Below are 17,068 nucleotides of genomic sequence, written 5' to 3'. Positions count from 1 at the left end.
GTGTTGACAGGCTAGTGATTACAGTAGTAACTACTTAGACCACTCAGCCATCGAGGCTGCCAAAACATGAATTTGAAGATCAATGTATATAAAAAAACACAAAGTTTAGTATGCTTACATACATGTTGATATAAAATTTGTTGATTCCTAGTAACTGAGAAAATTTGATGAAAACTTCAAAAATGTCATGAATGTGATAGCATATCATTTGGTACAGTCTGCTACCAAATTTAAGGAAGCTCTAATTTGTTGCTACTGGAATTGCCTTGAAAATTTACTTTATGGCCATTATGTGTAAGAAAGAATTCATACCTATTCGGTAATAAACAGGAAGTTGATGAGTAATTGGAAAACACAGAATTTTGAAGATTACTATAACTCAAGGATTAGAAATTGATAAAATAATTATTATTGTCAATACTCAAGTAAAATACAATTAATCAATCTCAAAAACTAAAATTTGTCAATTTAACTAAATTGCATACCAGCAAAAAGGATTTCTGTGGTTATGGTTAATTTTCCATCATGAAGATCATGAATTTTATCCTCTAACAATTTTAATGTCATCAAATGGAAATTGAGGTTTCAAATAACAAAAGCCTAAAATAATAGATTATAAACAATAAGTGTGAAACAAAAACTGTCAGTTTATATACCTCATCCTTTTCTTTCTCTTCTACCTCTGCATCAATTTCAAACACATGTTCAGGTAAGGTTTCAGGTGTCTTTAATCTGGAGAAAATCATTTTAATAGATAAAATTAGATTTTATCATATAACAATATATTGTATATCAATGTGTTTCAATCTTTTGCAGTTTTTTATGCCTAAACCTTATGTCTGTAAATTAATGAAGCAATCATTATGTATGTATGTCTAGGATATAAATATTTTGTTTTGTTTTTATGGGAAGCTAGTTTGTATGTTGTTAAATTATCATTAATATCCACCAAATATATACTACGAATACTTTATTTTTCATAAAACTACAATTACATAGTTATAGACAACATACATAAATGTAACTATAAGGTACAGTTTTAACACCAGTCTGTAATAATTAAACTGAATGGGATCCACAAACAGTGAAAGAATTTTATGTTTTACAACTGAACCTGACAAGGTAAGAGAATTTATTTTCAGTTTTCCTTGCAGACATAACCACTCCAACCTTACGTAAAACCAAAGATGCCTCATAATTTTTAATGACAAAAACACTTCATGAAAATGTTAACTGTGCAAAATTTTTATTTCTTATTGCATTCTATTGAATTGCACTCACCCTACTCAAAGATCAAAACTAAGTACATGTACGAATCAATTGATTTTTTTTTGTTATTCAAAATACTAGTGATATGGAGTAAGAATAAGTTCAATTCATCCATTTTAACATGGCTACTTTATTGTCAGATGTCTATCAATAAAAAAAAATAGATTATCTGTCATATATCAGACATCCATCCACATTGTATAGAGTTGTATACTATATTCTTACTTTAGCAGTTTCTGGTATCCTCCTGAGTACTGTTCATATTTATACTTGACAACATGACAGCTATCTGTGTACGACTTTATACATTCTCGTACCAACAGGTTAGTGGCTTCCTGTGTGGCTGTAGGTGGTACTGTTGAATGTAATGTTCGCATCTTCTTTGGTGGGGTGGGTGGCTAAATAGAAAAATATTAGAATGACTATAAAATGTCATTATATTCAAATAAATAAATCCTGAAAGTAGAGGTCATTTATTTTCGTGGGATACAAATTTTCATGGATTTCGTGGCTTAATCATAAATTTGAATGTTCAAGGATTTCCAAATTTTCTTTTGGTTTGTACGCAGACTTTGGCAAAACCACAAAATTAAATATCTATGAAAACTGATAGCCATGAAAATAAATGAATCCAAAGTATATAATGACAAACTAAAATGTATCCTGTATGCTTTCATTATTGTTTAAGATCCAACAGATGTCATTTCACTAACATATATATATCCATTTTTAGACTTCTTTATTTGAACATCACCTCAAAACTTTAAAATTGTCAGGGACATGCATGAAATATTTGCCACCAACAATCAATCAATCAATCAAAACTTTAAAAAAAAAAAAAAAGACATGCAAATTTTTTTTAGAATCAAAGCAATTTAGAGCTAAACATGTGCATTATGTGGAATTATGCACACGTCTCTAGCAGGAGACTGATGAAATAGAGATGTTATAATTGGTTATTACATTGTTGGGTTGCTCAATGCTGTCTCATTGACATATAACCTACATCTTTCTCCTTTTGTTCAAACAAAATCAGTAAACAAGGATGGTTTTATTTTAAATACGAATGTAATATACCTCCTTGTAAACTTTCATTCTCATGAAACAAACTTACTAAACACTTCACATTTCAATAAAAATGAGAATGGAAATGGGTGCATTATCTGTATTTGAGGGAAAAACATAACACACTACTTGAATGGGAGATACTGTGTCACAGAGATGTAGCTAGGTTTGTGAAGGTTTAAAATTTACCCTTATATTTTTTAAATGTTTTATAAAACAGGACAAAATACTACAAATAATTAATTTCAGTGATATATCTATTATCATAAAATAATTTCTTTTTAGTACATCACATTTAAAGTAATGACACCTCAATTATGCAAAATTTGTGTTGTTATATCAGTTCTAGTCCAATTTCTCTATAATATATATACAAATGTACTGGTAGTTACAGTTTTCAGCATTATTTACTTTGGCTGCAATTTTTTATCCAGTAAATGTTTGTACCCAGGGTTATGAGATGCAATATAATGATTGGTTCCTGTTTGGTTAAACAATTTTTTGGATAGTAGGTTGCTGCCAAGGTTTTCCTGAAGCTTTTAGATCATAAAATATACAAAATTATCATATTTTGACAAGTATCCAAAATGTGCTAACCTTGGAGCCTACAAAGCACTGTTATGAAGAAAACATGAAGGCTTTTTAAATAGATCAATCCTTTTAATAGTACCAAATTATGAACTTTCTGATGTTTTATTATAAAATTGAAATCAAAGGCCTTATTTAGCTAAATGTGAAACTTGTTCTTATACAACATGTACAATAATTGTCTATTTCAATAACTTTAAAATAACATGTCACTTATGTTCATTGAAAATAATGAACAAATCTGTAAATTGGAGTATTTGTGGACACAACTTTCAAACCAATCTATATTCCTGTGAATTATCTTGCATCATATAATGGGGTTATATTGTTTTATATGCTGAAGAACCAATCTAATATTCTATGATTTGTTTGACATTAACTTGTAGAAAATCTATGCTATAACAATCTACAGTGGAGAATTATACCAATTACTTCAAGGCAGCAGGAAAATCTATATCCACAAAATAGCTACTTGCAACATTTAAATGTGAAAAAAATACGGTGAAATCTGTCTAACTTGGTGAGACCTGCAGAAACTGGACTCATGCCTAAACTAAACACTTATATCTAGTTCTACATATAAGTACAGTGAAAACAATGTAGTAATTTATCCTGTGTAAAGGAAACACCTCTCTAATCTGGACAAGATCTTCAGATACCAATAAGGTTTATATTTCGGAAGATTTCACTATACATATAAGTGACTGAATCACAAGTTACAATGCACTTCATACATGTATATATATGTGTGTGAAGTACATCTGAATCATTGTCATTTGTTTTCATGAGTTGTATGTTTCTAATTCAGATTACAAACCCATTTATTCTATTAGTCATTATATTGATCCTATCAAGGAAAATAAAACATACATATAACTATGTGACAACTGGAATTAAATGGCACATTTGTTTATTTTTATTCCTATGTGCATTACTGCTGTTTGTAACATTAGAAATGTCAAAAAATAATTGATTTGAAACAAAATCAGCTGTTTTTTCAATAATAACTGTTTCTTTGAGATGTTTTGGTATTCTTCTATTAACTTTGTTATGAGCATGTTTTATTTTGGATACCAAATTTTACAATGAGTGAATTACACAACCTAATGGTAATATAAATATTAAGTAACATTAGTACATGTATATTATACAGTACAACTAAATGTTAACTTGACTTACTGGAATAACAATGTCATCATATGGGAATGTGAGCATTTCTCTCTGAGGATCATTGTGTAGAATTGTTTTATTTTTTGACACATAGGTTTCGTAATCCACAGGTTCAACAGCTTTTGGACGTGCCTGAAAATTCAAAAAAATCATGAATAGATGATAAAATTAAATGTAAAAATAAGATATGTGGTATGAATGAAAATGAGACAACTATCCACTGTTGACCAAATGATGTAAATTTATGTAAGAAACAATAGGTCAGGTATGGTGACCTTCATCAATGAGCAAAACCCACATTGTACAGTCAGCTTTAAAAGTCATCAGACATGGACATTCAATTGAACAAAAAAATTACTAAGTTAATAATATCAGTTAACAATATAATTAGCTAAGTAACATTTTCTGTTTTGAATGAATTATCATAATTACATAACTTCAATGTAATCATGCTTCCCTGGTAAACAGTTTGAATCTAAATTCATAACAAATTGTAATATACTTCCCTGGTAAACAATCATAATATAAATTTCTTACATGGTAATTATACTTCCCTGGTAAAAAGTCCTAATCAAAGTTCCTTATATCATAATTGATAATTGTATTTAGTTTCAATAAGTCAACTGACCATGAACTAATAACAAGACTAAAGCTACAAAAATGTAATTCTGCATTAAATAACATACTGCATTCTAAATATCATTTCTGTAAGTTCTTGTTTTAAGATCTAGAGGTCTTATCACTAGCTAGTACATGCTTTAATTTTATACAATTTTAGCAATGTTGAGTAATAGGACAGTAAACATGTACATTTTACATTTATAGTTTAAAAATTTGTAAGGGTTCCACGGAACCCAGTGTTTCACCTACTTTTACTGTTTATCACAGGCTCAACAAAAAGTCAGGAAAAACTCAATAAAAATATTCCTGTTGACACTATTTTTTGATTGCTGTTTGTAACATTAGAGATGTCAAAAAATAATTGATATGAAGCTTCTATCCAAGTTTGGAAAAAATCCAGGAATGTAGGATCGCTATGTCTAGCTTTTTCGACTAAAGTCGAAGGCTCGACAAAAAACCACAAAAAGGTACTGGTTGAGTCTGGTTCTGCATACACATGTATAAAATTACTAAGAAAATAAGTTTACTTTTTATCCTAAGGTTAATCAAATCTATACAAGCATTCCTACTTTTATAAAATTTTGACCTTTCAAAACTTATGAATACATTTGTGTACTTCTAGTGGAATTTCTACAAATGTATAACAATGATCTACATTATTTACTTGTACAATACTTATCTGTTATTACAATTCAAATTCAAAATGTTGGAAATTATGAAATCAATTCACCTTAAAAATAGGATCCAAAATACATGTATTCACTACACTAGTTAGATGAGACAAAGCCATTTCTTCCATCCATTAATAACAAATCAAAATTCCTGTAAAATCTGGAAGTCCTATCAACTGTGATTTTTTTATCATTTACATAACTGCATGTAACTTGTAAACACAGTTCAGTAAAGGTCAGTGATTTTTTGGTAACACTAAATGTCAGTAATCATATAGATGTACAAATAATAGATGTTTTTAGTACGCTCTTCTTCCTTGTTGTTATTTTAAACCTTTTATTTAAATAACAAATAAAATATTGTTTCAACCAAAAAATCACTTAAATGATCCAATGAAGTTTAAAAGTTCAACAGGAAAAATGATTAAAAAAAAAATACCTTCCTTTTACATGCAGATTTCAACCTGATACTGAAAACCTAAAATAAGGGCTATTAAGGTAGTTCAAACATGACATGAACTACTGTAACGACTAATGAGCTGAGCAACAGTTTCCTGAATTCGACAGAGGGGAATCTATTTACAATAACAAGGGTATGTGCATTTCTATGAGCATACAATTCTGTTAAAAGGGAACATGTTTAACCTCCGAAAAACTTTTCAAATTGAAGTCAGTAATGAATCAAGATGTTTTAATGACAATTACTTATGTACAAAAATGTATGCATCAACAAATGAAATGTAAATTTGGTCTCTGGATCACGGTTTTGTAACAGTTCTAACATTGGACAAGCATAATGCTCTGAAATGTCAAATAATTATTTGAGCAATGTGTACTCCTTTAGAAAAGAAATGCTTTACAATGATTTATTTATTCGCTTAGGTCCTGATGCAATCACATGATGCTATTTTTATTACAAATGGTATTTGACCAAGGTTGGGCGGTATTTACCGCCCCTGGTATTTTCCAGTGGTATTTATCGGTATTTACCGCCCCGGACAATACTTCCCAAGTGGTCAATACTGGCAAATACTGGTCAATTGAAATTTTCATGCTCCTTTTTACTGACTTATCTACCTATAATGTAGGACAGAAAATCACAGGACAAAAAGTCACAGACAAAAAGTCACGGACAAAAAGTCACAGGACGAAAAGTCACAATTCATTTTTTCTGATTATTTTCTTTGAACATGTTGAATAAAAAACGCTTTATTCTACAAAAATATTTTTGCATTTTTCTTGAACTAATGTATATAAACCAACTTTGTAAACAAAATTTATCAAAAAAATATCAAAGATGATCAAATAAAATTGAGAATGGAAATGGGGAATGTGTCAAAGAGACAACAACCCGACCAAATAAAAAACAACAGCAGAGGGTCACCAACAGGTCTTCAATGTAGCGAGAAATTCCCGCACCCGGAGGCGTTAAAAAAAACAAAATGTCAAAGTGGCTTTGCACTTAAATGGCTTCATGGTGCCAAGAAATCTTTCTTTTGCATGAAAGTGATTTCTGAAAATTGTTTGAAACAATGAATTAATTCCTGACTATTCAACTGCATGATAAAAATCTTTTAAAATTCAGGAAATATTTTTTTATAAATATATACCATATATATATAAAACATTTTTTTATTATTTTTTAATTGCATCTGTCAAAATAAGTGAAGAAAACCAGATGTTATAAACAATGCAGTTTCTTTTAAGTGACTGAGTTCATGGTGTTAATAACTATATCTGTTGTATGATTAATATTTGATAAATCTTCATTGAACCATGTTCATGAACTAATTAATTGTGACTTTTTGTCCTAGTACAATTTAGTAAATAAGTGACTTTCGGTCTTGTGACTATATCTATCCATTTACCAAGTAATTAAACTGATGTAGGGACTAGTTTCTATAGTAAAGTCCTATCAAATTTCAATTGACCAGTATTTGCCAGTATTTGCCAGTATTTACCGGTATTTACCGCCGGCATGGTCATTACCAGTATTGACCACTTTTTTGCCAACCTTGTATTTGACCTTAATCAAAGAAAATCATCTTTTCTATTTCTTTTTGTACATCCTTTATACTTAGTAACACACACCTAAACCTTGCAGATCAGCCAAAAACTTTTAAAAAGTGTATACCTAGTGTCCAACCATGCAATATTCAAAAAACAAGGAAGTCTATTTAGAGATAATGGACATGTACAATGTAAGATCACTTGAGTTCATAGAACAATCTGATATCATCTTTTAGCTATGTCAATGCTTCAATTATGTTATCACTATATCAATATTAATATCAAGACAGACACAATGTCTACCAGAGTTGGACAATTCAACAATGACTTCCATCGGTCAGTTATGGGGACTGGTAAAAGGAGGATCATATATTATTCCAGCTGAGTTTGAATTGTATTGTTCAAGTACATGTACATGTATTTCAAGGAGTGAAAGTAAATAGACCACAGACTTCTAAGGAAGGACCACAAGTGAATGCATTGGTCAGTAACCAGTATCTTAATCCGATTAGAATATCATGAAATAATTTGTCAGATGTCATGAAAATTTCATATGATATGTTGATGTATTTATTTCACTCTACTTTGCAAGATTTAAGGCAACTTGATTGTAGTTATACATTTCCAAAATAATGAGACATTCATGAATCATTTTATCCTTAAGGTCTTTGCATTTTGATACACCTTCTGATAAGATCAACCAGTAAGTGATTTTCCATTCAAACTTTTAACCTGCGTTTTCAATCAATTAACAATGCAAAATATTTTAAAGATAAAGAGCAAATTGATATTTGAGAAGTTGAATATTTACATTACTTTATACATTTTATGTTGTATCAAGCCTGCAGCTATTGGAGACTATGAATGTGGTTTATCCTGTTCAATTTTAGCATAAAAAAGTGGTACCTTATAATGCATAATTTGTAAACAGTAGTATAATTAATACATAGACATCCAACATTTTTACATGTCCAGTCCTAATCATATTTTTCAAAGTTAACCCCTTCAAATATTTACTCCTATAACTTCAGTCATTGTAATTAAGTGTTAGTTTTATATACAAGTGTACTGTTTCTCTTCGTTTTCAATTGAATATCATATTTTCTTTTTTCTATTATCGCTTTATATGTATCATATTTTGCCAAAATTTCATATAAGTCTATGAACATTTGACAAAATTATTATTGTCTGAAAAACTAAACCTAAGATATGTATCAAAAGTAAAATAATTTATTCTTGTTGCCACTTTAAAAAAAAAAGCAAACATAAATATTATGTAACATCCTTCAAAATATTCTTTATAACATTAGTCAGTATGGTTCAAAAATCTCAAATTCTCTTTCCAGAAGGAGAGAAAATGTAGACAATTTTACTGAAATTAATGAAATACACACATGTTATTTTGGCAAGTTTTAGTTTATTCTGAAAACGTTTGTGGATACAATGGTATAACAGAAAACAATAACAACATAGTAACCCTCTGTCACAGCCATGGTGAAACAAGAGGTTTTCATAGAAACATTTATACATGTACCGGATTGTCTTTAAAAATGATTAATAGCAAAGCAATAATTTAACGAAGTAATGTTCCCTTTTCTCTTTAAAGTAGAATATGTTGGTTTCATGTTTAAAACACTGTTAATTGTTAGGTATTTCCTCCAGAATCGTCTGTGTTCTTTATTGTTTGAACATGTGGAAACATTTCAAGCTGCGATAATTGAGGTTTATTTGTTGATCTTTCGTATTGTTGTGTTATATTTCGCTATTGTATAAAACTCAAAACATCATGTACATTTTCGTTTCCAACTCCTTCAGTGTTTGGTTTGTACAAATCACCATCAATGTACAATTTTTCTCTTACCATACGTACTTTTCTTTTTTCTTTTCTTGCCTGTTTTGCAACTAGGTATAAAGTTTTTCGTTGTTGTTCGATTTCTTTTGGAAATTATTCTTTAACTACGAAATGTGTCTCTTTTAATTTGTATCTGTTTTTTAGCTCAATTTCTTTGTCCTTAATTGATACAAATTTTGCTAATATAGGACGATTACCTCTGCGACCTCTTTTTCCAAATCGATGGCCGGATGCATACGAAGTTGACACTTTTGTCAATATTCAACTTTTGTTTGATAAAAGAATTTAGTTTATCCTCAGTGTTTTCTTCTGGGTTAAATTGGATGCCAGTAAAGATGAGGTTGGTTTTCATAGAGGGCCACTTGAGCTCTATCACATCATCTTCCATATTATGCAATTTAGAATCTATTTTTTCACTACATGATCTTTATGTTGTAATACTTCAGTTTCCAAGCTTTTTATGTTTGAAATGTTCTCTTTACATTGAATTACTACTTTGTGCATTACATGACCAATGTTTTTAACGCTCCCCTCAATTTCATTGCTTCTATTCATTGCGCATTCTAGGTGCTTTTCAACATTGTTAACTTTTTCGGCGAGTAAATTCACTGTGGATTGCATAACAGTTATCTTCTCCATTTGCTGTTCAAATTTGACAAATCGATGCTGAAGATCTTGCACAACTTGTAATAAACTGTCAAGAATCGTAGCAGTGTTGGTGTCAAAACAGTATTCAGACATATTTTTTATCAAAAAAGTTTCAAATTCAGCTAAACAGCAAGTATATATATATTTAAATCTATATTGAGGTACCGTTTCTAAGGCGCCATATTGAAAACAATCTTTATTACTATTGGAGACGTTGCAACGTTAGCGTAGGAAAATTGACTGAGATCTCGCTCGGTTAAGAATTTTCAAATTCTTCACTTTTACCTTTTTTTTTGGATAAATTTGAATTGCCTTTACACGAACAATCATAATATTAAATACTTCTCAACTAATTCTATCAGAATCTCTTCCAAAATCCAACGTAATGTTCTATTTTTCGGGAGCTCAAACTTCGTGGCCATTCCTTAGCAGTACATCCAGGTATTTTTTCTATATGTGTTACTGTACGAACCGTATACATGTACATGTACAATCAAATTGATGAAATTCATGTTCAGACATTCTGCTGAACACAACAAATTTAATGATTAGATTTTTGTTTTCAATGAATTCTTTCAAACAAATGTGATTGTAATTCTGTCCTTCAATTCATACATTGATTGGCAAATACCCTGGTTAAACAGATTGACACTATTTGTATTTATTGTTTTCTGAATAAAATCAAAAAGTCAAAACATTTTTTTATTATGATCAGCTGAGTTCAAAGCCTGACATGGCTGAAACAAAAAATGTAAAAATTCTAACAATAAATATTAGTTGAGTAAAATGAAAGCTGTAACATGTGTATAACAGTGTGCCTGTCAGTAATAACATTCAAACTCCTAATAATCCTTGCCTATTTCAACTTTTTGTGATGTTCCACTGATCTTTTATGCATTGAAAAAAGTTGTGATATGGACATGTACATGTTATAATTTACACATAAATTCTATAGATTGCAGAAATTATTGCATGGTTTTGTATTATTGTCAAGAAATGCAACTGGGCAAGTATAACAAGAATAAGCATTTTGAAATCTGATACATTCATTTGTTTGCAGTATGACAAATCTGTAAGCATTTCAAATGAATCAATTGACTTGTAAAACAAAGCTCTTTTATGTTTTGGTCAAAGGTTGTAGACTTGGTCATGTTGGTAGAAAAGTCAGTACAAGAGTTGATCATTATACATGTAGTACCTATAACATGTATAATAATACATTGTAATTCAAAGTTTCACAAGAATTTGCATAGAACATGTAGGAAGCATTCATCATTTTGTGAACTGGTGAGTCCATGAGTGATAAACTAATGAAAATCAGCTAGGACTCATCAATTAAATTTTTGAAATATGAATCCAGAAATGCATCAAGATTGTATGAGTTGAGTTTTATATATAATATAATCTTATTTTGATTTTGTTACTTTTTTTATCTTGATAATATATTTTCTGAAGATTGCTTTTTAGTTCCTTCTTGCTGTTGGACTGTAATATATTAATGGCCAAATATTTATTTTTCAAAACCCTTACTGAAGCCCTGATGCTGCAGATACCAGCTGTAGGGAGACAAAACAAATCTGTTATACAGATACATGTATAAAATGCACATGTAGTAGTAAACTTCTTTGACATAACTGACAGATTTGGTTCTTAATATCACGCAAGTTCCTGTAAAATTTGACCTCATAATTCAAAAGTGATTGTTAATTGAAGGTCAAAGTTTATTTATTGTTGTTTGATGGCAGAGGATTATTCAGAGATAGATTTAAGGTCATTCAATAAATCCTTGACAAAATTCAGCTACATGTATGTGAATATCAAAAGTGATGTTCATTAAAGTTGCTTAGAAACCAGCATGAACAGATAGTCAATGATCTTTCAAACTCAAGGATGATTTTCGACTGCATATTATTTCAGAGCTATTATTCTTCTTCTTCCAAATACTGCACACATTCAACATGATAAATATTTTGGAGAGTGTGCATGATTAAAAACTTGTTAAAAACAAACTGAAGTTTTGGTCACTTGAGACTTGAATATCTCAAGCAACATTGATATAGCAATATCTGGAGGCAGTCTGTTCCAATTCTTAACGATGTTTACAAAGAAGGTCTTACTAATATTTTATAGGCATGCTCTTTGAACAATTTTGAGCTGATGTGGAGGTTTGGATGTAAGAAACCGAGGCTTCGGCTGGCTTTTCCTGTGATATTCTAGATCATTTGCAAAGGGGCAGCCTAGCTATTTAGTTGATGTTTCATGCTCTAGAGTAAGGCTGTGGAGTGTGTAAACCCACTTGATTAGATTTTTCTTTTTTTCACTGAGGACGTTGCATTTTTCAAGGTGGAACTCCATTTTCCAAAGTTTTCCCATTTTGACAGTTTGCCCAGGTCTTCTGCAGGGCCGTAACTACCTACATGTATGAGGCAGGAGAGGCAACTGCCTCCCCTGAATTTTCTACATCAAATTTTTTTTTTAAAGTTATAAAATGAAATATTGGCAATATTCAAGAAGGACTTGAATTTATAGTATGAACAACACAAGTTTACAGTTTTATCAGTCTTATCATGATATGTGATATATATGTCATTTTCCGGATTTTTGATCGATAGTGAAACGTTTCAGTATTATTTTTTTTTAAATCGTGTTGCCGTCCGTCTGTTATTCAGTATTCGTACGAGATCACATATGAAACTTAGCTTTCCACAATTTTAAATAAAACTAAATTGTTCACATTTATTTGGGGCTCAATTAGGCAGAGGAAGTCCCGTTTGTATTGTGAATCTATTCTTTTATGATATCGGTAATTCATTACCGGCTGAATCAGCTGTTGGATCATCTTTTAACGTTTCCCGATTGTACGAGAACATTATGACTTAGTAGTTAAACACTCCCATTCGTTGTAGCAGGGACTTTATATACTGGACTTTCTATACTAAGTATACACTAGTATAGAAAGTCCCTGGTTGTATTAATTTCATTCAGCTTTCAACAATATTGAAATTCAAGGTACTCGATAAAAAAATATCTTGCGTTCTATGATCTTGCTTCATATGTTTTTTAACATACCAGTTTGATTTCTTACAAAAAAATCTTTAAATACAGATCATAATTGTTTGCATAAAAATTGCTTCCAGGATCCAGCAATACTGTCTGAAAGTAAGGAAATCGAAGGAAAACGGGTCATTTTTAGCCACTGATTTTATTGAGAAAAAAATCCGCGGTCACATGTATTTATTGTTCATAATTATAGGTCAAAGTACGGCCTTCAAGACGGAGCCTTGGCTCACCCGAACAGCAATCTCAGCTTGTTTTTTACATGTACAAATTGCTTCCAGGTTGATCCAGGTTCAAGCAATACTGTTATTTCTTAAAATCTAAAATTAAGGAAATCGAAGGAAAAAGGTCATTTTTAGCCATTTTACTGAGAGAGAAAAAAATCTGCGGGGGCTGCGCCCCCAAACACCCGCTCTAGGGGGCCTCAGTCGGCGGCCCCCAAACCCCTGCCTCCCCTGAATTCGAACCCTAGTTACGGCCATGTTCTGGGAGTTTGTAGCAATCTTTGTCTCAGGAAATGGTCAAATAGACAACAGCATCATCTGCAGAGTCTCACTGATGACAGCGTAGGCCTTCTGATAGGCCTTCTGATAGGTTGTTTATGTAAAACAGAAAGAGACTGGCAAGGGTCGTAGGACTGATCCTTGAGGTTCTCCAGATTCTACTTTCACTTTGTCTGATGTTTCGCCTTCTGCAACTACTACTTCGGTTCTATTGTTTTTCAATGAAATTGTAGCTGAGAAACCATTGGCAGATCCTGAACTTTTGGTATACTTCCCATAAAAATTTAAAAACTGAAATTCCATTTAAAAGATTACCACAGGATATAATCTTTCAATCTCCAATTGGATCGAACTTTTAATCAACTGATATTTTTGTTCAAACTGAAAATTTACTGAACCAGTCTACTGTATTGTGTATAATTTCTACTGTCAATATTATTTTTGACATTTGTAAAAATATTTGTTGTCAACTTACTTGAATAATGTTTTCTCGCATCTCCTGCGCAACTTCATCTCGGATTTTTGCTGCGTCCCCTCTTTTAAGAATATGTTGTCTAAATTTTCTCTCTGCCATTTAATCGCCTTTTATGGGCGTTAAACCCTAAACTTTTTATCACGGAAGTTGTAAACTTTTCTCGACCATTTTTTTTTATAAATAAGGGAGATAATTAGGTATTCTGACATATTACCAACAAAAAAAAGTAATTTCAACACAACAACGTACTTTTTCGATCGGCAGACTCAGACTGTATAAAACTTTTTAATTGTTGTTTTCAAGGAGGCATAAATAATGAAAGATATATATATATATATATAAAAGTAATGCTTAAAATGCTTATTTTCATATTTACAAAACATTTTAAACCCGTGGAATATCCGACTGCAAGGCATGTTTTGTATACTGCCAGTAGTCAATCCTTGGTCACTGCAAATATACATGTAGTAACTGTAAAAGTCATTACTGTAATACATTTTCGTAACTGATATGCATATTTCGTAACTGATATGCATATTTGCTTCTGTCGTATTATAAAGTTATGTTTTTTTTCACAGTGACATTTCTATAACTGAGCACGTAGTTAATCTCACATTCATGTGTGGATTTTTTTCATTTTATAGACAAGACAAGACAAGACAATATTTTATTTAAGTCTCACCTCTTCATTATATAAAACATACAAACAGTTGATAAAACAACATCATAAAACATACAAGAGCCACTCTAAAAAGAGTTATGAGAGACTATCTAAAATGTATTTACAGTATTTACACTAAAACTGGCTATATAAAATACATTTTCTTTTCAATAAAATGTCATTGCAGATTTTGGCAGTATAAAAGTACATATTTTCATCTGTGAATAAAAATATAAATTTATCGTCATCAGACAGTTGCATAAAATTTACATTAAATAGAGATGCTCGATAAAACAAATAACAACGCAAATCTTCATACACAGGACAATTCATTAATACATGTTTTTCATCTTCAATTAAAAGATTTTCATTACAAATACTGTTATAACAAATTCTATTTTCAACTAAAATACCTTCATACCTTCCAGTCTCAATTTTCAAAGGAGCAGTACCACTTCTAAATTTGGCATAGGCAACTCCTATATCTACCAGGTATAATTTTTAATAAATAATTTTCTTCACAAAGAGTTTAGAAAAAGAGTTGAATTTCTATAATACTGAGAGTCAATTTGTTTTATGGTTTAAACTTTCGAAATCAATTTTGTCACTTAATTCAGATGTAATTTTTGGTTGTGTTTATGTACCACCTGAAAATTCTAAGTATTCTACTATAGAAGCTTTTGAAGAATTGGAAAATGAATTGAATATCCTTACAAACACTGAAAATTGTTATATTGCCCTAGTTGGCGATTTTAACTCAAAAACTGGGTCTTTACCCGATTATATTATACCTGATGAGTCAATTGTTAGTATGTTTGATTTAGATTGTGATGCTGATATATTAGATTATTTGTATGATTATGAGAATCTGACTCGAAACAAAATCACCTTACAAAGAGTGTCTCAGTGTACATGTAGACCTAATAAGTATGGTCATAGACTGTTAGAGTTGTGCAGAAAAAATAATTTATATATTGCAAATTCAAGAGTTGGATCATATAAAGATATTGGGGAGAAAACATGTAACGATTCAAGTGTTGTTGATTATTTAATTATTTCATCAATGCTCTTCCCTTTGATTGTTTATTTTGAAATTGCTGACTTTATACCGTTATATTCTGATTGTCATTCTTTTATAAATTTTAGACTTCAGGCCACATTTAGTAAATCAGATTCAATTGTTATCAACAATAGAAATGATAAAACTTTTGTCAGGTGGAAGAGTGAACAGAAATCTGAATACGTTGATCGAATTCACAATGATTCCGAAGGTATTTTGACCACTGTTATGAATAAACTGGACAAATTGTCCGTAAATAATGATGCAACTCAAAATGATATAAACAATATAGTTTTAGATATCAGCAAAAATTTTAAAGATGCGGCAGCAGAAACGTTTGGGAAAGTAAATAAACATAAACATTTTTACAAACATGAAAATTCAAAACCTTGGTTTAATAGAAAATGCTCGATGAGTAGAAAAAAATTTCATAAAGCTCGAAAGAGATATAGTTTTTTGAAAAATGCTGAAAACAGAAGTAAAATGAGACAAGCTAGTAAAGAACATAAAATAACATTAAATAAATCTTTTTCAAACTATCAACAGAGAGCTGCTGATGAGTTGCGTAACATTTCTAAAAAGGATACAAAAGCTCTATGGAAAATCCTTAATAATCTAAATGATAGTAAAAAAAAGATAACAATGACGATATATCTCTAAAAGCATTGTATGATCATTTTAAAATACTAAATGAAACTGTTGAGACAGAAAATGATTTCGAACAAGATTTGGAATTTGATACTCTACCAGACGATGTTGAGTTATTTTTAAACAGTCCAGTAACAGAAGATGAAATTAAAAAAGTTGTTTCAAACTTAAAAAATGGCAAAGCTTCAGGTAGTGATGAAATTTTAAATGAGTATATAAAGAATACAATTGACGATTTAATGCCAATTTATGTTAAGCTATTCAATTTGATTTTAGATACTGGAATTGTTCCTGACAGTTGGTCTAATGGAATCATGATTACTATATTTAAAAATAAAGGATCAAGATCTGATCCCGAAATGTACAGAGGAATCACTTTGAATTCATGCTTTAGTAAAACTTTTTCTGCCATGTTGAATTACAGGTTAAATAATTATGCAGATCACGTAGACCTGATTTCAAAGGCACAAGCAGGTTTTCGTAGAGGATTCTCTACTGTTGACAATATATTTGTATTGTATTCTTTAATTACTATATATTTTTCATTTGGTAAGAAGCTATTTTGCACTTTTATAGACTTTAAGAGCGCTTTTGACACTGTATGGAGGTCAGGATTGTGGCAAAAAATGCAAAAATCAAACATTAAAGGTAAACTATTTAATGTGATCTATAATATGTATCAAAATATAAAAACATGTGTCAAGAAAGGAAATGAATTTTCCGAATTTTTTATATCTCATACAGGAGTAAAACAAGGTGAAAATCTATCA

At 30.5% G+C, this 17,068-nt stretch overlaps 1 protein-coding gene across 1 annotated transcript in view; it reads right to left on the bottom strand.

Moving 5' to 3' along the window:
- Positions 1-14,110, bottom strand: part of LOC143068196 (dedicator of cytokinesis protein 9-like) — a 74,033-nt gene extending 59,923 nt beyond the window's left edge. The window contains exons 1-4 of the mRNA XM_076242058.1: positions 13,930-14,110; positions 4,102-4,224; positions 1,495-1,667; positions 657-732 (exon numbers count right to left, since the gene is read on the bottom strand). Of these exons, the coding sequence (XP_076098173.1) occupies positions 657-732; positions 1,495-1,667; positions 4,102-4,224; positions 13,930-14,028 (471 nt within the window). The 5' untranslated portion in view covers positions 14,029-14,110. The remainder of the gene's footprint in view (positions 1-656; positions 733-1,494; positions 1,668-4,101; positions 4,225-13,929) is intronic.
- Between the last annotated feature and the right edge of the window lie 2,958 nt (positions 14,111-17,068).

The sequence above is a fragment of the Mytilus galloprovincialis genome, chromosome 3 (assembly GCF_965363235.1).
Source record: "Mytilus galloprovincialis chromosome 3, xbMytGall1.hap1.1, whole genome shotgun sequence".
NCBI classification, from domain to species: Eukaryota; Metazoa; Mollusca; class Bivalvia; order Mytilida; family Mytilidae; genus Mytilus; species Mytilus galloprovincialis.
Note: the sequence above shows the minus strand (reverse complement) of the source record. Positions and strands in the feature narration are given on the sequence as shown.